Source organism: Lepidochelys kempii, chromosome 2 (assembly GCF_965140285.1).
Source record: "Lepidochelys kempii isolate rLepKem1 chromosome 2, rLepKem1.hap1, whole genome shotgun sequence".
In the NCBI taxonomy this organism is placed as follows: domain Eukaryota; kingdom Metazoa; phylum Chordata; order Testudines; family Cheloniidae; genus Lepidochelys; species Lepidochelys kempii.
The window spans coordinates 255,553,346-255,578,098 of record NC_136381.1 but is presented as its reverse complement, the minus strand read 5'-3'; the positions used below and the strand labels follow the sequence as shown (position 1 = coordinate 255,578,098).

The window sequence follows — 24,753 nt, the reverse complement described above, 5'->3', positions numbered from 1 at the left end:
CCTCCTTTTTGCACCCTGAACTGTCATTTGGGCAATTAAGCAGCTGCAAGTCAGACTGCCCAATGACCTGCTGGAGGGCATACCAATTTCCTGATGCCTCCAAAAGGGGGTGGCCTGAACCCAAGAGGGAGGACAGTTACACTTTGGAGCTGGCCATAGTTGAAACGAAGAGTAAACAGTTTTCTGCTGTGTAATAACACTCTATTTTCACTTTGCCTTAACAGATTGTTTTTAATCCCATGATCCATTAACCAGCCATGTGTTGAGGCAAAGACCTCTTGAGATTTGGGTGAAGGATCTTCCCATCTTCCTGTGCGAGAAGGGGAGGGGCAAGCTGGAAAGTGATTGGTGAACAAGCAAATGGCCCACTGTCTGAGGTAAGGAAATCATGTCTGTCTGGGCCAAGTCAAAACTATTAGAATAATACTGGCTTTGTCCTTCTTTATTTTGAGTAAAACTTGGGATATTAGGAGCCAGAGGGAACACATATAGAAGACCCAAATACCATCGAAGGTGAAAAGCATGTTAGAGGGATTGGTGACCCACCCTGTCACTTGGGCAGAACTGAGTGCATTTCTTGTTTGTGGCGAACAGCTCTATCCGAGGGGTGCCTCATAGTTGACATATGCGGTGAAGTACAATGGAATCTATTACCCACTCATGGTCTTGTGAGAAGTGCCTACTGAATGTATCCGTGGTCACATTCTGAGCTCCTGGAAGGTAAGCTGCTGTGAGGACCATCTGATTGAGTATGCATCAATTCCAAAGCTGGTCAGCCTTGGCACACCCAGAGGGAGAATCTTGCCCCTCCTTGTTGGTTGATATAGAACATGCATGACATGTTGTCCATCATGACCTTTATACTCCTGGGGGAATTCTGCACCACTGTGCATGTGCATAATTAATGAGTTGCATATATTTTTAATTTTTTGCGCAGAAAAAAGGTTTTCCTGAAAATGTGTTGCAGTTCCACCTTTTGCCCAGCAGAGGGTACTGTGGCAATAGAACATAGCAGCAGGTCCCAGCAGAAAATAACTTCTGCAATTCTGCCTTTTGCCCACCAGAGGGCGCTCTGTTAATAGAACATAGCAGCCACTCCCAGCTAGCTAGGGGCGAGAAAGAGCCTGCCTTTGTTCACATCATCTTTTGGGCCAGATCAGGGACAGGGGTTATGGGGAGGCAGACAGCATGGGACTGCTGGGGGGTCAGACAGGGGCTCATAAGGGCTAGTGAGGGAGGACAGACTGGGGCAGGGGCTGAATGGGAGTGGAGGCGCAGGGCCCCATGGGCGGAGGGGGAGGGAGGTGGCTAAGTGGGGGCACAGAGACACAGGGGGACAGGAGTGCAAGGACAGATGGGGATGGGGGGAGTGACACACGTGCTTGACTGAATTGGAGAGGCTAGGGGTCAGCCAGAGTCTGCAAGGGGGAAGTTCCCTAACAGTCCCGCCCCCCCCCCCCCAAACCTGTTCCATACTTTTCCCACCCACACCCAGCCACCTTCCCAGCAATTATTTTCCTCTCCTTCAGCTCCTCTGTTACCCCTGACTCCCCCCAGCCTTTGCACTGGTTCGGGGGGCAGAGGAAGAATATGGTTCTGTATTGTAGTTTAAATGAATTATTACTCAGAGTTCTGTATTAATATGCCTAGTAAGAAATCTATTTGTCAAAAAACATTTTCTGAATCTTTTTTGTTGTCTTTATTGTTAACAGACATACTTGCTGACAGGTATTTTGAACTAAATGACCAAAAATAATTGAAACTGGTGTGATTATATTGTGTTATTTCTACAAATAAAATATTCAGAATTTTAAAATATTGGGTGCAGAATTTTAAATTTTTTGTTGCAGAATTCCCCCAGGAGTAACCTTTATGCATTTGCCCCTGATTAGTGGTAGAAACTGGAGACAGGGATATCTGACTGCCCTAAATTCTGGGAGGTTGATGTGGAGAGTGGCTTTTGAGGCATCCACCTTCCCTGGGCCATGTGGGTGTTCAGATGTGCTCCCCACCTCACAGTGATGCATCCGTTGTTATAACAACCATTGGGGGAGGGCAGACAAAAGGGACTCCTGCACAAACATTTTGAGAGTATTTCCACCAATTGAAAGATTCCTTTTCAAAGGTGGGTATGGAAATTAGTGTAGTTAGACTAAAAGAATGAGTACTTGTGGCACCTTAGAGAATATGACAAATACTAACAAGTACTCCTCATTCTTTTTGCTGATACAGACTAACACAGCTACCACTCTGAAACCTGTAGTTAGGCTGTGTCTTTTAAGAGAATAAACAGTTTTGAGCCACGCATGAAGGCAATACATTTGCAGTCTTACATGGTCTATCACAAAAGTACCAGCTACCCTATGTTTCAATCGCTGAAGAGAGTTCTTGACTGGGATTTGAGTACTGATCTAGACTGTATTGACTATGTTGGACAGGGCCACAAATCTGTGCATAGGTTTTTGCTGTTATTGAATGGAGATGAGGTATGATTTCTAACTTTTGTATAGGGGTCAAGGTGGATTTTTGAATGTTCAGTTGCAGGTCTAGTTTGAGGAAGACATCTATGGCCTTGCAAGTTGCCTGTGAAATTTTGTCCTGGGAGCAACCTTTCAGAAGCCAATCGTCTAGGTAAGGGAACACCAGAAGAGGAGGTTACTTATCTGTAACTGGAGATTCTTTGAGATGTATGGCCCCTATCTGTATTCCATTGTGGGTTATGCATGCAGCATCGTATGCCCAGAGATGGTGAATTTGAAAGCAGAGTGTGTTGGCCTGCGCATGTGCCCTGGCTCACCTTGTGCCTCTGACCAAGGGGATAAGGGGCAGCGTAGACTGACCGCTTCTCCAGTTCCTTCTCTACCACAAATCAGATAAGATCTGAAGCAGAGAGAAAGAAGGGCAGGTAGTAGAATACAGAGAGGGACCACACATCTTGAAGAACCTCCAGCTACAGATAAGTAACTTCCTCTTCTTGAGTGATGGTCTCTATTGTATTCCACTGTAGGTGACTGATAAGCAGTACTTATGTAGGATGAGGGTGCGAGGCTGTAGGGCTGAGCAAAGTACCACTGCCCCAAAGGAGGCATCAGTGGAAGAGTCCTGACCAGGGCATAATGTCTTGCAAATGTGTGAAGAGAGCCCGACATGGCTGCTTTATAGATGTCCAGGAGGGGTGCCTCCTGAACAGATGCCATAGTTGTTGCTTCCACTCTGGTGGAATGAGCTCTTACTCCAGGGGGGGAGGTGGGGGTGGGGGTTGCGCAAAAATGGATAGTGTAGCATACAGTCAAGAGATCCATTTGGAGAGCCTGTGGGTGAAGATGGCGTGCCCTCTGACTTTTTCTGCTATAGCGATGAACAGTCTTGGGGATTTCCTTATTGGTTTTGTTCTCTGTAGATAAAAAGGCAAGGCTTGCCAAACATCGAGGGAGTCGTGTCTTCGTTCTTCTGTGGAAATGTGTGGTTTTGGGAAGAACACAGGTAAGTGAATGGATTGGTTAAGGTGAAATTCTGAAACTATGTTAGGAGTGAATTTAGGGTGTAGCTGTAAAAAAAAACCAACCTTATCCTTCTAGTGTATGGAGGATCTGCCATCATCACTAAGATGATGGCTACAATGAAAGCAACCTTCATGGAAAGGAAAGACATGGAGTAAGTAGCCAGAGGCTCAGAGAGGAGCCCTGTGAGTACTGAGAGAACAAGGTTAAGGCCCCCTGGGGAGCAAGCTTCTTAATATGTGGGAATTTTCCTAGTAGGCCTTTCCAGAATCTATTGGTGACTGGATGTGCAAAGACCAAGTGGCCATGAGAAGGTGGGTGGTATGTGCTGATCATCATCAAGTGGACTTGCAAGATGCTGATGAACAAACCTGATATCTTCAAAGAGATGATATAGTCCAGGATGAGATGAATATCTGTAGTCTCTTGGAGAACCCCTCTTTGGTGTGCCCAAGAAGAGAAGCATTTCTACTTAGCTAGGTAATTTTTTTCTAGTAAAGTCCTTTCTATTACAAGAGAGGATATCTTGTACAGCTGTGGAGCATAAATATACCTGTCCAAATACCAAGCTCTGGGGTGGAGTGTACACAGACTAGGGTGCTTGATCTTGCCGTTCCACTGGGTCAGGATCTTGGGGAATATTGGTAGGATGATTGGTGGTTGGGATGACATGTAGTTGGTTGGGAAACTAGAACCGTCTGGGCCAGAAGGGTGTGAGAAAAATCCTGCTGGATTTTGTGTCAAACTCATGGCAGAAGTGTTAGCAGAGGGAAGGCGTAGTTGAACTGGTCCAGGCAAGGAAGAATCAGAGTGTCATCTGGGAGTGGCAATGTCGGTGCAACAGGTGCATTTCCTGTTTGTTTTGAGAGGCAAACAGATCCCTGGTTGGAATTCCCCATAAAGTAAAAATATTGCACAGTACTGAATCATGGCACTCCCCTTGTGGTAAACCCAAAATATCTGCTGAGGGAATCTGCAAGCACGTTTTGCTTTTGTGGAAGTTCGTCTGCTGATAGGGTGATTTGATTGCTGATACATCAGTTCCAGAGGCTGACTGCTTCTGCACACAAGGAGGTGGTTCTCACTCCCCACTACTTGTTGACATAGAAGACAGTTGCTATGTTGTCTGACATTACAAGGACACATTGAGTGCAGGTGAATGGAAAAAAAAGACATTTCTTCCAGACTGCTTGCAACTCCGGGATATTGATCTGCATCCTGGAGTCTCGAGATGTCCAGGCACTTTGTGCTGTGTTGCTGTTCATGTGGGTCCCCCTACCTAATAAGGATGCATCTATAATAATGGTCCTGTCTGGAGAGGAAGAGGGATGCCCACTCATAACTGAAGGTTTTGCCCACAACAGTAGGGAAGACAGTACTTTGGCCAGAACTGTCACCAAGAGATTTATGGAATGATGGCTTGGGAAGTATACTGACTGCAGCCAACTTTGAAGGCAACAAAAGTGGAGTCTTGAAAATGGGGTGATGTAGGTGCACGAGGACATAGTAGACTTAGGCAAGAGAGACATGTCTTGACTGGTACTCGAGGGTTGCTTGTGACGTGAGCTGTGATATTGTTCATGGTCTGGAACCTGTTCTTGGGTAGATATACTCTTGTGGTGATAGAATTTAAGGTTGCCTTGATGAAGTCCAGAGATTGCATGGAGGTGAGAACAGATTTTTCAACATTTATGACGACTCCCAGTGAGGAGAGGAAGTGTAGCATCATGGAAGTTGATGCATAGGCTTCCTGGTAGGAGTTGGCAACAGGGAGCCAGTCGTTGAAGTAGGGGAAGACAATGAGACCACGCTGTCTGACATGGGCTGCCAGTACCAAGAATATCTTGGTAAAGACTCTTGGGGGGGAGGGGGCGGTCACTATTCTGAAGGGGAATACTCTACTGAAAATGGTGAGAGCCTACCACGAATCTGAGAAAGCATCTGTGGGCAGGATGATTATCTACATGAAAGTAGGCATTCTTCATATCCAGAGCTGTGAACCACATGCCCTTTTCTAAAGATGGAATTATCGTTGCCAATGTGATCATGTGAAATCTGAGTTTGCAAATGAAGCAGTTGATATGGCAGAGGTTGAGGATTGGTCTCCAACCACCCTTCATTTTGAATATCAGGAAGTAGGTCAAGTAAACTTTCTCCCTTGGTATTGAGGAGGGATGTGTTCTGCTGCTCCTTGCTGCAGTAGAGTTCACCTCTTGTTTGAGAATACTCTCATGAGAGTGATCCCTGAAGGAGGGTTGGGAGCTTTTTTTTTTGCAGGAAGTAGGGATGCAACTATCATATAGCCAGAGTGAATGACGTTCAGCGCCCTCTGGTCCAGTGTTTTTGCACTCCAGATGTTGAAAAAGGGTGCTAGATGACCCCCTAATGCTGTGTGTGTGGGTTGAGAAGTGTTGGACTGAGGGCTTGTCTACACTTACTGGGGGATCGACGAGCGGTGATCGATGCATCGGCGAATGGCAATCAATGCCTCAGCGGTCGATTTAGCGTGTCTAGAGAAGACCTGCTAAATCGACCGCAGGTCGCTCTTCCATCAACTCCTGTATTCCACTGGATCGAGAAGAGTAGGGGAGAGTCGACGGGGGAGCATCCCCCATCAATATTGCGTAATGTGGACCCTGCGGTAAGCAGATTTAAGCTATGTCAATTTGAGTTATTCTATTCACGTAACTCAAATTGCGTAGCTTAGATTGAATTTCCCCTGTAGTGTAGACAAGGCCTTTGTGTTTTGCTGCCCTTGAGCTCCCATCAAAAATAACGTCATGCAGGGGGCTGAGATTGAGATCCTGATTTTGTTGTAGAGGGTGTAGGGGAGCAGGACTTTTGAAACCTCTGTCTCTGACGTGGTGGTTCATAGGACCTCTGATGGAAAAACTGCTGAGCCATGTCTAGATTTGACCAGTGGGTGAAGAAACTTCTTCTTAGGGGCAGGTGTGTATATCCCCAGTGAGCAGAGGGTAGCTCAGGAATCCTTCAGGCTTTGGAGGGACTTGTCCATCTTCTGATTGAAGAGGTGCAGTTCATTGAAGGGTAGGTCCTCAGTGGTATTCTGGACCTCCTTCGGGAACCCTGACACATGGAGCCATGACTTCCTTAACATGATGCTGGCAGTAGTCATAGCTCTAGAGGAGGTATCAGCATCACTGACTGCAGATTGGAGGTGGTCCTATCAGTTTGCCTTCATCTATCAAAGTTTGAAAACAAGCTCTGTCCTGTTTCAGAAAGGCTGTCAGTAAACTCCCCAAACTTGGCATAGTTCAGGAAATCTTGTTTAGCCAATAGTGACTGGTAACTGGCCATCCTGAACTGGAGCTGGATGATGAGAAGACCTTTCTTCCCATCAGATCCAAGTGTTTGCCCTCTTTGTCAGCGGGAGTTGACTGGGGATGTTGCTATCTAGCCCTTTCAGAAGTGGCATGGACCACCAGTGAATTGGGAGTAGAGTGAGAAAACAAAAATTCCACGCCATTGGCCAGCACCTAATAATAATTCTTCACCCCTTTGGAATAGATGTGCAGGTGGCAGGAGTGTGCCAAAGTGTTCTAGATGGCTTTAAATAGCTTCATTAACAGGAAGAGCTATTCTGTTGGGTCTGGAAGCATGCAGAACGTCTAAGAGGTTGTGCTGGGAGTCTTGCATCTCCTTGAAAGTAATCTGAAGCTTTCCAGCAACTCTGTGAGGGTGGTCCTGGAACTGCCTGAAATCATCAGGGGAGCGGGGGAAGTAAGGGACATATAAGTCATCGCTTCTTCCCGGGAGGACAATGGCAGTCTTGCTGATTCTGGTAGAACTGCCGGATCCGGAGTATAATGCTCCTCCTCCTGTCAGACTGGGAAGCAGATCTGAATGTCCCCTTAAAGTGGGAAAAGGGGTGACATCCTGGCAGTTTGGATCAACTCTACAGGGGGGAGTACTGGTCCCAAGGCCCCCAATATGGCCAGTAGGAGGGGGTCAATAGGTGGTCAGGGGACCCCCATGGCATATGGTACCAGCAGCTTTGTGTTAAATAAGGCATAGGTTGGTACCAAACCGGTGTGGGCCTTTTGGGGGGTGGTGGACACACAGGGTAAGGGAAGAGTGGTTCATTCAATGGCTCAATCTCCTGATGAGGAGAAGGTTGAGTCCTATTCCAGTGGTGGTACTGTTGGGAGATGTATTCTGTGTATGACAGGTGATAAGCTCCTTCCAGCAATCGATTCTCTCTGAGGTGATATCTCCCTGGAAAGGGGGGGGTGGGGACTTGTTGGAGGAGGGGATTCCGAATCCAGAAAAGTGAAATTGTCCTGTGGGGTGGCAACAGATTCACATCTCCCCACTGTGGGAGAGGTTCTGCTCATCTGGGCCATCAGACCATGGGGTGGTATCCAAAGTTGGCGGTGATCAGACTTTGTGCCAACAGACCCTGGAGTTTGGGTACTGATGGAACAGAGTCCAATACCAATAGAGCCCAATATTTATGGCCTTTCTTGTAATGCCTCTGGGACTTATGATGTCCTAAGTCCTCATGGGCCAAGCTGGTGGGCTTGCCTACAGTCAAGTCTGACTTCTCTGAAGTGAACTTGGAGGAAGACTTACTCTCGTGCTTCCAAGCTTCCCGACAAGTTAAGGGTCAACTACAAAGAACAAAAAACTGAGTAATGGCCAGCTCTGTTCTTTGAAGGAATCTAGTTCTTGATCCCACCCCTACAATTTTGGCTACCTATGGAACAAAGACCAACTGAAAGGATAATTTTAAAATGAAAAATTCTTTGTAGATAAATCAGAAAATTAAAATAGATAATGTGGCACACAGGTGATACGGCTCCAAGGAAAGGGAGGGAGTGATTTTTACATCCGCAAGGACAGAAGTACTTGCCTATTGGAGAAAAAGAGCTGAATTTCAGATGGAGAAGCACTCTTTCAAATATAAAGTTTCAAATATAAGATAGGGCTGTGAGGGAGGAGTTGTGCTGCAAAAGTGATCACAGCTGGAATGTGGAGAATCTCTAGAATCCAGTAACTGTAGGATAAACTTCCACGTAGAATCTCAAGGAGAAAGGATTGAGAAGAGACTAGACTCCCCTACTTTCTTATGCAGACCTTATCCCGTACTTCCCTCATTATTCAAGGAATTAATTTGAATCGCATTTACAGTATATTACATAATTAAAGTGTTAGCTCCAGCTACCATCATTTTGAAATCAGTGTGATTTTGCCTATTTATAATATTAATTTAACTATTAGAAGGGCCTGCTGTGGGAGGTGGGGAAATTACAAGAGGAGACAGACAGAATTTGCTTAGGGTTGTGAAGGCCTTGGTTTCAAAAGTATTATTTGCATAGTAAGTTCATAGTATTGAAAATTAATGCGACTCTGCATATCTAACTGGCATTTTATTTCACAAACTAAGCTATTTCAAGTTTTGTAACAGACATTTCATTTGACTTGATTGTATTTTTAAAAAAAATCTCCTTACATTCATGGTTTTTTAAACACACAAAAACAAACATTTGAATGCATTTCATTGTGTGGCATAAGAGCAATGCTTTACATGTTTATTTTACAGCTGTTCAATTATTTTGATGTAGATAACTCAAATTCAAACACTTTACTAAATACAGTACATAGGTCATACATATTATTTACAGCATAGGAAGGTAAGACTTAATGTGTCTTAAAATAGATAATGCTGTATTGGGAACAGTACATATTGGGAATAGTACAGCTGTCCATACACCACCTGTATTTGTGATATTTTCCCAGTGGTATGCAGTCCTTTTATCAGAGGGTCCTACAACGTATATGTGTGCTCAACAATGCCCAAATAAAAAGTGGGAGAAAAGGGTACTGTTCTAGACTTAAGACCCAATTCAGCAAACACTCACTTTAAGCACACACTTTGGTGCTTTGCTGAATAAGGAGCGAAAACCTCAGCCTCCTTTTGTGGGTCTTTCACTCCTTTGTGAATTCAGAGCATTTTGGTTTTAACTGTTATGCAATAATTCAGATAATTCTTTTTCTTAAAGACTTAGATCAGATTGTGATTCTCCCTATGACAGGAGGGAGTTCAGCCAATATAATTAATTCTCAAGTGACTAAGCTTCTGCTTTAATCAGTCTCTCTTACCACATCAATTGAATAAAATTTTCATCCCTTCTTCGGCAAAACAGTGGGCTTACAAATACACACCACCAATGTAACAGACAGTGTTGAACACACACATTATGCTAGTGCTCTCTAAAAAGGGACAAATGTGGAGGCCTTAACTTAGAAGAAGTTGCAAAGAAGAAAAAATTCTACCACACTGCCACAGGAGAAAAAACCAAGAGCCACTCCATTCAGTTTTATTTTTCTCTCTCCACCAACATTATTCCCAGAGCTTGGACAATGCTATTTATGATGGAGATGATGAACTCTATATGCTGAGGTTATTGTTAAACCAAAGCAGCCATTTAAACTTCAGCACCATTCAAACTATATGGGAAAGAGTCAATTTTTATCTAGTCAGAAAGGAAAAGTTTTTAGAGAAAGACCCTTTATAAAACTTTTCAGAGGGGATAAGCAAGGGAGAGAAAAAAATTAGTAAACAATTTTTTTTGACAGTGTACTATGTGAATGTGTTCAGATTTTATGTTGAAAAAAAAAAGTCTGAGGGGCTATTAAGAAAGAGGAGCTGTCAACGGTAGACCCAAAGTTTACGGTTATAGAAAGCAAGTTTTGACAAGACAGGTTTTTTGTTTGTTTGTTTTTTATAAACAAGTCATTAACGTAGTTTTCAGTTTCATTTAAACATTTCCCATCCTGTGTTTGGAATTCGAGAGTGACAAATCAATTCATTTTGATTTTCTCCCAGATAGGACATGGAGAAACACCCCATAAATGCAAGACTGAACATTCATTCAGTTTTTCTAGTGTAAGGTGTTATTCAGTAACCCAGGTAAAGACATTTGCTTTTAAAGTAAGTGTCCCTTTAATGTACAATTAGCCTGTAAAGAGGGAAGCGAGATAAGAATAATTCAATGTCTTACGTTACAAAAAGATAAAATATCCAGGTGGGAAAAAAGGATGTAAGAAGCATGTAAAATCTGTACATGCAAAGATACCTGGCATTTTCAAAAACTGCTATGAAAAAACTGATATAGTAAGGTTTCTTTAATTTCTTCTATCTGCAGAAGAAAGTCTACAATTATATAGTGTGATCTCTAAGCTTTATGGTGCATTTACATTAGCAAAAACCTTTCCTCACTCTGCATCTGTATGAAAACTCTATATCCATTATAATTTACAAAAAATTGTATCTGCAATCTTACAAACATGATTTAACATTTTAGTACACAGGAAAATATATAGCTCTCTGGCACTTAGTCTCCTCCACAGTACCTATCTATTACAGTACAGAATAACACTTTTCAACACGTGCTTTTGAAAACCTTAGACTGAAGTAATGTGGGCTCATCTAGAAGCCACGGCTTCTGCAGCTCCCAAGTGTTAAAAAATGAGAAAAATCTGCCACTTTTTTTGTATAACAATCAACAGTTTATTAATGGACATGGTGAAATTTTAGCTATCCACCAAAAATGTGTAAAAAATTGCCATGAAAGTAAAAATAAATAAAGCTGTTTTTAAATCAATCAGTTCAGAATGCAATATTAAAAACATGAAACTGTCATTAAAGTTTTAAAGTAATCTACTGATATTCAAATTACAACTTTTATGACAAATCTAATGAGAACTGAAACTGATTTGGTTTTAGGTTTAAAAACTTTCACATTCAAATACAGTGTCTTGTTTAGCACAATACTTCCTCTGACAGTGATGGGCAACTGATGACATATTGCTGTATTTGACATAAGGCACTATGATATGAATATGCCATACACTTGCCTTATGTCAGACGTCTGTTGCTGACCAGTGACTTCTGTCAAATACGAATGAAACAATTTCAGAATACAGTGCATTTTAATGAAGGACACAGTCTTTCAGCAAACATTTTGAAGACATTTTGAAATGCAAGCCTACATTTTTTAACATATAAGCTTTTTTGTCATGCTGCTTTTTTGCGACACCACTGGGGGAAAATACAGACATTACCCATCACTAAGTTTCAATACACATTCTCATAACCGTTCTTCTCGTTTCTATTGCAGTCAGTGTTCTTGAGGCAAACTTGACCCAGAAACTTCATTCAAGTTCTCCTAGAAAGCTTTATACATTCACAGCAGTCACTCAGTTTCACTCTCCTTTTGTCTGGCACCTGTTCATAGAAAAAAAATCCAGACTTTTCAAAAACACACAGTGTCCTATAGAGAATTCTTTCCCAGGTGTCTGGCTGTTGGAGCTTGCGGAAATGCAATGCTCAGGGTCTAACTGATTGCCATATCTGGGGGCAGGAAGGAATCCCCCCCCGACACCCCCCCCCCCGGTCAGACTGACAGAGACCCTGCAGCATGGAGCACAGGGTCACTTGCAGGTTTAAACTAGTGTAATGGTGGATTTTGTGTAATTTCAAGGCTTTAAATCACGATTTGAGGACTTCAATCACTCAGCCAAAGGTTATGTACAGGAGTGGGTGGGCAAGATTCCATGGCCTGCAATTCGTAGGTCAGACTAGCGGATCTTGATGGTTCCTTCGGACCTTAAAGTCTATAATAGACATTAGCAACAAATCAAGCAGACTAAGAACAGCATGCTGAAGGTTTATGGAAAGAGGTCAGAAGGCAGCATCTATACCTGCTGGCGTAAGCACCAATGCTTGTAGAATGTCAGAGAGGGAGATGATACCCACAATGCTATCTGCTTCATTCACTACTACCAGACGATGAACCTGCAAGCAGGGAAAATACATTTTATTGGATAGGAATTTTATTTTTCCCGATTTATAAATAATGGCAACAGTGAAACAAGAGTCCTAAAATAAAGTGCTGTAAGGTGGGCAAATTTCCAGAATTAGAGGGAAGAAATTGTTCAAAGTCATCAGTTTCTTGACTAACATTTTAATATGGTGGTATCACAACATGCTTAAGCTGCTACTTAAAGGAGCACACAGTTGTAATATCTGTGTGATATTGCAGCAAAAGGGACCCTGTCAAGCAACATCAATCCAGAAATAATAAATGTATTTATTTTTACAAAACCTAAGCCTTTAAAACTTAGCATAGCTCTGTTCTGAAAAGTAACTCTGAAGTGCCATTGTGAGTTTCAAATTTTTGAGTCAACTTCTGAATACACTGGATATGAATTAGAGTACAATGATAAGAACTTGACTTTAAAGAGATTTTTCCAACTGCTAGCCCCTGCCAACTCAACCTGGCGTCTTATATTCACAAGCTGCGTCCTTGAATGTGCACCGTCATCAGGAAGAGGAGATTGTGTGTGTCAAATTCTGCAGTCAGATTTATTCAAACTCATCGTATTCAAGTTGTTTTCAGTGACACTTCTCTGTAATGGGATTGGACAGGTCAGATTGAGGGCCAAATCTGGTTCTAAAATTGGAACCTGAATAACAATTCTACTAATTTTGTATGAAGCCTGAGCAGATTTCATGTCATACTCCAGGTAGCACTGCAGAGATAATACAGCTATGAGAGTCAAGTAGCAAAGATGGGTTGCTAGACCAAGTAGATACAACTCTGAATACCCAGAGATTTGTGAATAGCAAAGTGATATTTTTACAGTCACTTTTCAGAGTAGAATTTTAAGACCAACAGAAATGTTTCACATTTCATATATATATATTTAGCAGAAACAGAGTTATCAAAAAATATTCACCTTCCGAGTTTATAATCTAAACATTGCAGCGTTCATCAGGACCAGAAAAATGAACCTAATCAGAAACAAAGTGAAGCTAACCAATCTAGTTTTGTTACAAGTTGAGAGCAATATTATATACTAGTTGCATAAATAGTGAAAAGTTGGTTTAACAATTTCAGTTTGAATAATCTAATTTAACTGCAACATACAGTTGTAGTGACAAACTTCAAGAGTAAGAGTTGATCATCTACTTGAGTATAAAATGTAGATATCTAACAGCTGAATACTCTTGATCATTTATCTTAAGGTTCAACATTTAACCATTTCTTCTTTTTTACTATCACTAAAAATCAGTTTTCTGTAAGACATCACTTTTTTTCATGGGAAAGATGTCCAAATGAGTAAAAATGTAAATAGTGAGATTACTGCTTCCAGCACAGTATTTCAATGAGAACCAGCATTATTCTCTCTCAAAGATGAGATTAGGGCTGACAGATACAAGTGATAAGGGCAAAAAACAGAGTTGCAATCTTAACAACTTTCCTATTTCTTTTATTAACACCTTGGAACCCCCTTAGTGCTAGGCAATCAAATTTCTCAAATGCTAGTAAGTGAAAAGAAGAAACCTCATCACCCTCACCAAGGGGATAACAGCATGAAAGCAGCATCTCTGGTTTGATTAAAGTAATGGTACGTTAATTTAGGACTGAGGTTAACTACATACCAGTCAGGATACCTTAGAGCTCCTCTTCTCTTGTATTTGAACAGTCATACCCACCTGATACAAATGGGGAACACAGGAAAGAAATAGAAAGAAAAGGGGGAAAATTCTGTTTTTATATTTTTTTCTTCTAATGAAATTGTGCTGGTGATACTTTAGACACGGATATTAGTTTTCTGTATATTACGCACATTTAATCACTTGGTCATCTTTCTCACATTGTGTCGTGAGTTCCATTAAGAAAAATTATTACTATATCAATTAAACACTTAATATCAGTATGATTAAGCATTCTTGTTTAGCAACCAAAAAGATCAATTTAGTACCACACTTGGAATTTTTATAGTAAAAATAACTGTTTTACACACAAGACACAAACTAATCTCCCCCAGCCAGTGGGCAGCTTCTAACATCACTGGGGAACAGGGCCAGATTTCTAGAATATTTGTGGGCCTCTACATAAAGCTGACTCATTGAGAAATATTTTATATTTGTGTATTTATAGTGTATCCATTTAAATAGAAAAATTTCATTCGTTATACAATGCACACAAAAATACATACAGTTTTTCCTATTAGATGTTAAGTGAATGTTTGAAGTTGTGTGAATTGAACTATACTGCAGCTATCAAGTGGCAAGTCTCAAGAAGCAGGTTCCTCTTGTAAAAGTGATTTTCCTTCTCAGTGAGCTGTCACCTGGTAAAACAAAGGTTAATGAGGAAGGGTCAGGCAGGCAGGCCAAGATGGGCCACATCCTCATGTGACATGCTGTCCAAATCACTCTCTTTGTATTTCTGCACTAATGGTTGGGTTATTTTTTTTTTGAAGTGTTCTTTGGGGGATGCAGACATTCCATAAAGCTTATGAGCAAAAGTAAGTCCATTGAGGAACACAGTGTAATTCTCATAGACTGAGGGAGGATAAGTATGGCCTTACCAGGGTCAGTTTGCATCCCCAAGGGAAGGAATCTTTTTTGAAACTGTTGTAATGGATTTAAGACCTCTAAAGATATTAATAGAAAGTTAGACATAATATGGGTCATTCTAGACACACTGTAGTACAAACTGCAAGCTTTAGTGGGCACAGAAAAAGCCAGAGGATATGGAACTGTCTGTTGATACAGTTCTAATGGAATACCGAGGAATAGTACTGACAATCTTGGGAATTAGCTCAAATTTAATAAATGTAAGTTTGGGGTCCCTGAAGATGCAAAATCTTGGATGCAGAAACTGAAATAATATGTTTTAAATTACTCTTGAAGATGACTGAAATGGGTAATTTTGATTTTCTGCAATGGACTTGATAGGTGGACAACTCTCTCTCTTGCTCCCTCATATGAATTCTATTGACACTGGAGAAGGAAGACAGAGGATAACAGCACCCAAACATTGGTAGATACAGCTACAGGTGAAACTGATTGAGACTTCATAATGTCTGCTTCTCTGGTCAGTCAGGTAACATCACATGGCAGAATCAGTAGGAACCAGATGTGTATCATAACTAAACATGATCAGGGATGCATGATGCAGTAATGTTAATGTTATGTATTTGTCATTTGAATTTACACATATCTTTATGCTTTTAGCATGCTTGAACTCTTATTTTTGTTAAGGTTGCCTCATTGTAAATGCATCTCATAAACGGGGGTGCTGGAAACCTGTGTGAAGAGTTTTCCTGCTTAAAAGATACCCAAGATTCAAAAAGTCTGCCAGGATGTTTTCCACAGCATTTAAAGATTTCATTTAGAAAGCTAAGTTTGTAGTCCTCTCTTTTTCTAAAGATAACCTTTTAAAAAACAAACAAAAAAAGCGGTGCTATCTTCATCTTCCTGAGTCTAGAGACATACTGAAATAGCTGTTTAAAATGTATACTGCTCCATTCTTCTCAATGTAGTGGTTATTCTGCAGTTTATAAGCAATTTAAAAGTCACTGTTAACTCTTTCACTTATGCTTGTCATATCATCTGAACAGTGAATGAATCTGAAAGGACATTCCACAAAAGTTTTAAAAGATGCCAATAATATTCTATCATATTTCTTCCCCAGCCAGTCAGCAAAGGGTGACCAATTCCCCAGTTTACCAGCAGTCTTAATTTCTGGGGTTACCCTAATCTGCCAACAGATTATACTGAAACATTGGTTAAAACCCAGTTACAGTATGCTCACTAGCCACCTGGTCAGCCAGCTTCTCCACAACTTTTAGTTTCTAATACCGCCAGTGCCTCTCACACTCTATCTTAAGAGTCTCAGATTTCAAGGTCAGAAGGGCCCACTGTGATCATCTGGACTGATCTCCGATATAACACAGGCCATAGAACTTCCTCAAAATTCCTAGAGCAGATCTTTTAGAAAAACATCCAATCTCGATTTTAAAACTGCTAGTGATGGAGAATCCACCACAACCCCCAGTAAAGTGTCCCAATGGTTAATTAGCCTCACTGTTAAAAATTTGTGCCTTATTTCCAGGCTGATTTTGACTTGCTTCAGATTCTAGCCATTGTATCAGGTTACACCTTTCTCTGCTAGACTGAAGAGCCCATTATCAAAGATTTGTTCCCCATGTAGGTACTTATAAACTGTGATCAAGTCACCCCTTAACCTTCTCTTTATTAAGATAAATAGGTTGAATTTCTTCACTATAAAGAAATGTTTTCTAACCCTTTAATCATTCTCCTGGCTCTACTCTGAACCCCCTCCAATTTATCAAACATCCTTCTCAAACTATGGACACCAGAACTGGAGGCAGTATTCCAGTAGTGGTAGCACCAAAGCCAGGATACAGGGATAAAATGACCTCTGTTCCTACTTGAGATTCACATTTATGCATCCCAGGATCACATAAGCTCTTCTGGCCACAACACTGCACTGGGAGCTCATGTTCAGATGATTATCTACTATGACCTCCAAATGTTTTACAGAGTCGCCCATCCTATAAGTCTGGCCTACATTCTTTGTTCCTAGATGTATACATTTAGCCATATTAAAATGCATATTGCTTACTTGTGCCCAGCTTATCAAGCAATTCAGATCACTGTGTCAGTGACCTGTTCTCTTCATTATTTACCACTCCTCCAAATCTGTGTTATCAGTAAATTTAATTAGAGATTATTTTGTTTTCTTCCAGGTCATCGATAAAAATGCTAGACAGCATGGGGCCAAGAACTGATCCCCACAAGACCCCACTAAAAACATCTAGTCAATAATTCCCTGTTTACAATTACATTTTGAGACTAATCAGCCGGTTTTTTAATACATTTAATATATACCATATTAATTTTGTATTATTTAGTTTCTTAATCAAAATGTCATGTGATACCAAATCAAATGCCTTACAGAAATCTGAGCATATTACATTAACACTATTATCTTTATCAACCAAGCTGGAAATCTCATGGAAAAAAAAAATCAATCAAGTTAGGGTGACAGGATTTATTTTCCATAAACCCATGTTGACTGGCATTAATTATATTACCCTCCTTTAATTGACTATATTATTCAGCTTTAATTATTAATAATAATATATACACATATATAATTATCTTACAGTTGCACAAAAAAGTACGCCATCTTTGACAGGCCCCCATCCATTCTAATCATGGTTTTGATTCTGAGGTTACTTCTGAAAAATATGCCATGCATCCTCAAACATAGCTTATCAGCTGAAAAGCATTAGGCATCCATAGTGCAGTTTGCAGGACTGTGCATTTGTTGCCAAGTATGTTCCAAAATCAGCATTTCTCTTGAATAACATTCTTTTTGAAAGATTCTTCCATTGTCCACTGATATCAAGTAGAAAATATAGCAGTGGGACCAAGTGGAGAGACAAGCTACAAAAAATATCTTGTAATTCCCCCCATCACCTGCCAAGTCCTCAACGAAGTCATACTTATTTCACCAAGATCACCTGCAAATGATCAGTGCCCCCACTGATAAACCTAGTAAATCACCACTTTGATAGCTACACATGCTAATGTAAGAAGCAATATCTGCAGTGAACCATCAAAGTTACTTTGTGTTATTTTATTGGACTTTGATAAAATGATGCTTATGCACTATTTGGTACCCTTGTTGTCTTATTGCTTTAAAACACTAAAGTGAACAAAGTAATCTCACCTCAGCCTTCACTATTCTATCAACAATGGTCTCCAGTGTTTCCAGCTTACTGCACTTCACAACACCTTCAAAATACTGAGAACGGTGCTGGAGGGCTTGCGTTACTGTGATATCTAGATTATTATAGGTTTTTTCAGCAGCAAGGTTCTGAAAAATAAATTAGAGGAATCATTATTAGTCTTCACAAGAGGCAAGGAGATATTTGTCATTAAACTATCAATGCAAATATCAATTTACATTTCTGGTGTAAATTGATGGCTATTCCACTGCATATATTAAGCAAAGTCTATCAGAGTCCTTCAGCTGTGTAAACACAGCCAAGTACATCAGGGCCAGGATTATACAAGTTTATTCTCAAACCATTTGGAAGTTAGAGGAAAAGGCATTCATGAGCACATCTCTCCACAAGAAGGTGCTTACCTTTGTGCTCAGGGTTGCTCTTGTCAAGAGAAAAATACTGATTTATTCTTGCTGGTCTAATTTACCATCAGTCTAGATGAAAGGGAAAGCCACTGGGTGGAGAGATGATCAAAAGATGTCCTAATTTAGCTCCCACATTAAAGCCGTCAGCCAGCAACAAGTGAGCCATTTGCGCCTGGAGGTTTGGTTTTGGGTCCAGGTGTACGTTTTCCCCAGTGAACAGGTTTGTGGTGGCCTTGTGGTTCAGATTTGTGCTTTTTGTTGCAGCTTCTTTAAGTCATAGATTTTTCTTAAGTTTTCTCTCTAAGGAATTAACTTGGACTCAGACCTCTTCCTTTTCAAACACTGTTGTGAAAGGTATGAGAAATATGGATGGAAGTCCTACTTGTCCTGCCTCAGTGGTTGAAGAGGTTGAACAATCCTCTGAGACCAAGACTGAATCAAATGTTTTAAGGCGGTATTATTAACTAGAGATTCCCAAGGCCTGGGAGGATGAAAAACTCTTGCTTCTACACAGCTTCCTTGCACCCTATAGTCACCCTGAAAGGACAGAAGAATGTTTTCCACAAGGGTAGAAATGGAAAGCACAGAAGACTAGAAGAGATAAGCAGGTGTTTGGGAACCCTGACTCTAAAAAAGCATTGTGTACAGATAAGTGTTGGTAAAGGCACTGTAAAGCTATTTCACATTTGGGATACTTCTCCCTTAGTACTGATTTTCAATGCAGGGTTACAGACATCAGGATTTTCCACTGGCACACTTGTGGCAAGAGCTATTAAATCACTCTTGATGCATCTGAAGAAGTGGGTTTTTTTACCCATAAAAGCTTATGCCCAAATAAAAGGTGCCACCAGACTCCTCGTTGTTTTTGTGGATACAGACTAACATGGCTACCCCGCTGATACTAGATCACTCTTGTGTGTCTATAGAATAAATCCAGCAACCAGAAGGCCCCATTAGATGGAAGGCTCTGCTAGGTCACACTGGCACATACAGATAAGATGAATATTGAAATTTGGGCTTTTCTTTTCTTGACGATTCCAGCTATTTAGATTGTCTGTTGGACAGGCAGGCTGGCAGCATGGGCTAGACTAAACTGTTACGCTACTGAGAGAAGCCATGGTGAAAACATCAGCCTGAGCGAGGCTCAGATACACACTGGGCAGGAAGGATTTAGCACACCGGCTCCTCAGGCTCACATACAAAGGACAGCCACATGGTTGTCTACTCCTGAGGGAATTCTGCACCAAAAATATAAAAATTCTACAGACAATATTTGAAAATTCTGCAAATGTTATTTGCAATAAATAAATGTTGAGGCTCCAGCATGGCAGTGTGGAGCACAGGCCACTGGCTACATGGAGGTGGGAGATGATCCTGCCACCCCCCAGTGCTCCCAGGGACAGGGACTCAGGGGTGAGGCTGCACCCAATCCTGACACAGCGCAAAGCCTGGGCCTGCCCCAGAAACACCCTGGGGCGCTGTCCTTCTGCGCCAGGCGCACCAGGTATGGGCAGGCAGGGTCAGCCCCGCAGGATCCAAGTGTAGAGGGGCTTAGTGTGTGGGAATCTATATGTGGGGTGAGAGGGTTCTGTGTGGGACAGCTCAGTGTGGGATCTGGATGCACACGGATTCTGGGTGCAGGGGCAATAGGACTCACCAGGGGTCCAGTTGAAGGTAATTGGTGCTCAACAGGAGGGGGTCTCAGCGGGGGGTGGGTCTGGATGTGGGGGACTCAGCAAGGTGGTCTGGGTGGCAGTGGGGAAGGGGGAATGGGGTGGGGAAGAAAAGGGGATAAGGGAATTGGGGGGCAAGCGGGAGCCCGGCATGTGGCATCCTCTTGGCAGCAGCTGGGGTTCCCCTGTTAAGCAGCTGGGGTTCCCCTGTTAAGCAGGCCCATCAAACTCCCATCCCAATGAGCCCCATTCTGGGTTTCTGACAGAATTCTGCCAGGTGTAAAAATCCAGTCATATGAAACTCCCAATAACCAGTAAGAGGAAATCCTCAATCAAACTCTCTGAAAGAGTTAGGCTCTGGTGTAGCAGTAGTCAAGACGAGGATGGCTGAACTGGGAGGGGATGAAGCCTATACGTTCTCCATTGTGGTGCATGAGTAATGTAGACCACCAGATGCACACATAAAAGAAACACTAATAAGCCAGAAAAAAATACTGTGCAAAGTGAATTAAAGTGGTGTTTTAGCCAGTTCATCAAATTAAAAGTTAAGGAATAAGTAATAGCTGAAGCAAACAACTAAAGGACTGCAATTTCAAAAGATACACTTTAAAACATTTTACAAAAATTAGAAGATACTTACTATTACATCAAATTTGGAATAAATATCTACAACTTTTCCTAAAAATGAAAAAAAAAAAAAAAAGTTAGTAAACTCTTTTAAAAACAAAGAAAAAAGTTAATTTCCTTGCATCCTAGTTTCATTAATTACCTTATAATTACAAGGAAAAAATTCAGATCAAGAATGAAAAAAAAAACTTTTGACATGTTACAGTGAACATTTGGCTAACTGAACAAGGGCGTGATATAATGAGATCTTCTAAGCCTGTTAACCTAGATTTTTCATTTGTTTATTTCTTGTATCTCAAATTATATTCTATCCCCTCCTCACCCTTGTTGTTTGATGAGCAAGTGGCAGGATGGTATAAAGACAGATTTAGGGCTGGTTTCAGCACAGGTAATTGTACAAAATAAATGCAAAATTAAACATGCTATCACTCCCCTTTACTATATTCTTGTACAGCTTAATACACACCTGACTCATCCACAACTGGTAATGCAGATATCCTTCTGTCTACGAATATGTTCAAGGCTTTAATAATAGGAGTGTCTGGATGTATGAAGGCAATGTTGTGATAAGTTCCTATCCCAAGTTCATCCAGGTTCTTCTTCATAAAGGCAGGCTTTGGCATTTCTGACACCTACGAGAATTAAAAATACATTCATGCACAAATCACGGTGGTTTCTCCATCACTGACAATTTTAAAATCAAGATTAAGTGTTTTTCCAAAAGATATACTCTAGGAATGATTTTGGGTACATTCTGTGCCCTGTGTTATACAGGAGCTCAGACTAGATGATCAGAAGGGTCCCTCCTGGCCTAGAAATTTATGGGTTTACAATGCAGTTTTCTTCAAGTGCTTGCACATGTCCATTGCAATGTAGGTGTGTGCCTGCCCCGAGAACAGCTGCCAGAATTTTTTCTGCGAGTGGATCTGTCAGCTCAGCTCTGGTGCCCCCTGGTGCTGCGCACTTGTAGTGCTGGTAGAAAGGGCCCTGCTGATGCTGTGCCCCCTCAGTTCTTTGTTACTGCCTATGACAGTTGCTGGAACTGCTCTGGTTGCTTCGGCAAACGTCACAATAGTTTTTGCTATTTTCTAGTGTAAATAGTTAATCCGTTTTTTTTTTGTAGCTAATTTCCTCCCCCCCAGTTACATTAGTGCTGGGCCCTTCCCCGATCAGTTAGAGAAGTTCGTCCATCTCCAGGTGCCATGGCACGCCTTGGCTTCAAGCCCAGTGCTTCCTGTGGCAAGTCGATGCCCTTGAGCGACCCACACTCAAGCTGTCTCAAGTGCTTGGGAGAGGCTCAGAGAAGGACCACTGCCAGATCTGTAAGGACTTCAAATCTTGTACCAAAAAGGACTGGGAAGTGAGACTGAAGGGCCTTCTCATGGAGGCAGCTCTGAGACCTGCTTCAGAGCTGAGTTGCTCAGACTCGGTGCCAAGTACCTCGGTGTCGGTGCAGAGCATTCCTAATGCCTAAGAAGAAAAACAAGAAGCAGCCAGAGAGAGGTCAATCCCCAGCACTAAAGTCAATCAGACATGGGGACTGGGACACAGTGAGATCTGTGCTGGGACATTTCCACCTTGACACCAGCAACTCTGGCACCTATGCAGGTTCCATTGACTTTAGAGGCACCGACCTAAGGTAGGCAACATAACTCAGTATGTTTATGGTGTCATCAATTCTTGAAGTGTTCACAGCAGCCAGAGACCTCCTTTCATTGCCAGTGCCTCTATCTCTGGCGATGCTGAAATTGGTGTTGCTAGTGCCATTGAGTGGCAGGGAACCATCTTCCTCCTGCCACCGCCTGGCTCCAGGACTATTTTCCAGGGGCAAACCCTCTTTCGTGGCCTCATCACAGGCTTCACCATTGTCCACCACCATCTCTGGCAGTAACAGGGTCTGCATCGCCCTGGTTGTCTCACCAGGACTCATTGTCGTCGTCAGAAGTGGGGTCAACTCATCTTGCCCTCACAGTCACCCACGCTACTCCCTGAGGCACTCCTACTCCACTATGGCCCCAAATGCACAGGTGACACCGAGTACATGCAATGGCCCTTCTGAAATCAGTGGGGGTTCCCCCCCAGCCCAGGGCTCTTTCTAAAGGTGCTTCTATTCGGTGGCCTCTGAGAACAGAGCACCACTGGTACCTCGCCAGGAGACTCCCAGTCTGGACTCCAGTACCAAACTTCAAGAGGCGTTGCCATAGGTCCTGGGCAAAACAGAAGGAGGGGTTGAGGCCCCCCACACAATGCTGGCTTCCTCTTCCTCCTCCCCAGATGAGGCTGTGGTGACAGCTGGCATGTTTCCTCCCCAGTCTGGTCACAAGGCTCATCAGGAAACTCTACACAACCCCAGGAGGCGGGACTGAAGCATAAGCCCACCCAATCTGTGCCACCCCGAGGGGGAGGTGAAGAGGGGGAGACAAAGCCAAGGCCCCACTGCCCTGGGGTGGGGGACAAAGCCAAAGCCCAAGGACTTCAGCCCCAGACAGGGGGCCTGTAATCTCAGTTCCACTACCCAAGGCTTCAGCCCCAGACAGTGGAGCTCAGGCTTTGATCCCAGCAAGTCTCAGCCAGCCCTGGTGACCACATTAAAACAGGGTCACTACCCCCTTTGCAGTCCCGACCCACAGTTTGAGAACTGTTGCACTATACTGTCACCCAGCAGACCAGAAACAATGCTAGCTTTGGCCGAGCAATGTTGCAGTCAGCATGTTCATGAACTCTGAGCCCACCTCCTAGACAACTGCTTGGGAGTCACCTACATTGGAATGGACATGTACAAGCACTCGAAGAAAAAACAGTTACTAACCTTTCTTTAACTCGTGTTCTTCAAGATGCGTTGCACATGTCCATTCCAAGACCTGCCTCCCTTCTCCTCTTGTCTGAGTCAGCCAATAAAGAAAGAACTGAGGGGGCATAGGGTCGGCAGGGCCCTTTATATTGGTGCTCTGTGCGTGGCACCAGAGCTAACCTGACAGATAACACGAGGGGAAAAAATTCTGGCAACTGTATTCGGGGTGTGCACACACCTACATTGGAATGGACATGTGCAACACATCTCGAAGAACAGTTATAGAAAGGTTAGGAACTGTTTCTTTCCTCATATAGATGTCTTATGGCTAAAGTGCCCCCATATAATTGAACTCCCGAAAAAGTCAGCATTCAATGCTTTATCTACAGAGTTCAAATCATTATCATAGAGTTTCATAGCAATCCAATAGTACGTTTTAGTTAAGCTGAAAAACAGGTTCAGATCTAGAACAATTTTATCAAAGAGGTGCAGAATTAAGATTAGAAAATGAACTTGTTCTGTTCTGATGCTGTATATTTATCTAATCGTACGTAATGACGACACATTATATGCATTTGACTCTAAGCTGCATCTTCCCCTTTTTCAGTTTACTGAAAGCAGAAACAACAAAAAAAAGCAGGAACAAAAAGACAAAGCGTAATCATTCTGGACTGTGTACTTAGTTCAAAACCTGCTTTCCCATCCAGCTCACCACCTAGTCTGGCTGATCAGAACATTAAGAATGGCCACACTGGGTCAGACCAAACATCCATCTAGCCCAGTATCCTATCTTCCGACAGTGGCCAATGCCAGGGGCTTCAGAGGGAATGATAGAACAGGTAATCAAGTGATCCATCCCGTCGCCCATTCCCAGCTTCTGGCAAACAGAGGTTAGGGACACCATCCCTGCCTATCCTGGCTGATAGCCATTGATGAATCCTCCATGAATTTATCTAATTCTTTTTTGTACCCTGTTATAGTCTTGGTCTTCACAGCATCCTCTGACAAGGAGTTTCACAGGTAGACTGTGTGTTGTGTGAAGAAATACTTCTTTTTGTTTGTTTTAAACCTGCTGCCTATTAATTTCATTTGGTGGCCCCTAGTTTTTGTGTTATCTAAGCTTCTAAAATTCTATAAGGGCTTCTCTGAACACAGTATGA

The 24,753-nt window shown here is 42.2% G+C and overlaps 1 protein-coding gene and 1 long non-coding RNA gene across 19 annotated transcripts in view; one reads left to right on the top strand and one right to left on the bottom strand.

The window, feature by feature from the left end:
* LOC140907812 (uncharacterized) overlaps window positions 1-18,094 on the top strand; it is a 35,422-nt gene extending 17,328 nt beyond the window's left edge. For 2 of the 3 annotated variants that reach the window (XR_012157642.2, XR_013635448.1), the window contains exons 2-5: window positions 225-377; window positions 2,539-2,631; window positions 3,401-3,483; window positions 15,274-18,094. This is a non-coding gene — a long non-coding RNA (uncharacterized LOC140907812). The remainder of the gene's footprint in view (window positions 1-224; window positions 378-2,538; window positions 2,632-3,400; window positions 3,484-15,273) is intronic. The other variant, XR_012157643.1, reaches the window with a different exon arrangement.
* Window positions 8,879-24,753, bottom strand: part of PRKAG2 (protein kinase AMP-activated non-catalytic subunit gamma 2) — a 379,638-nt gene continuing 363,763 nt past the window's right edge. For 10 of the 16 annotated variants that reach the window (XM_073334617.2, XM_073334618.2, XM_073334624.2 and 7 more), the window contains 5 exons: window positions 21,269-21,434; window positions 20,816-20,853; window positions 18,080-18,226; window positions 12,228-12,321; window positions 8,879-11,751 (listed from right to left, as the gene is read on the bottom strand). In XM_073334617.2, coding sequence (XP_073190718.1) covers window positions 11,720-11,751; window positions 12,228-12,321; window positions 18,080-18,226; window positions 20,816-20,853; window positions 21,269-21,434 — 477 coding nt within the window. In that variant the 3' untranslated portion in view covers window positions 8,879-11,719. The other 6 variants (XR_012157633.2, XR_012157635.2, XM_073334621.2 and 3 more) reach the window with 6 other exon arrangements.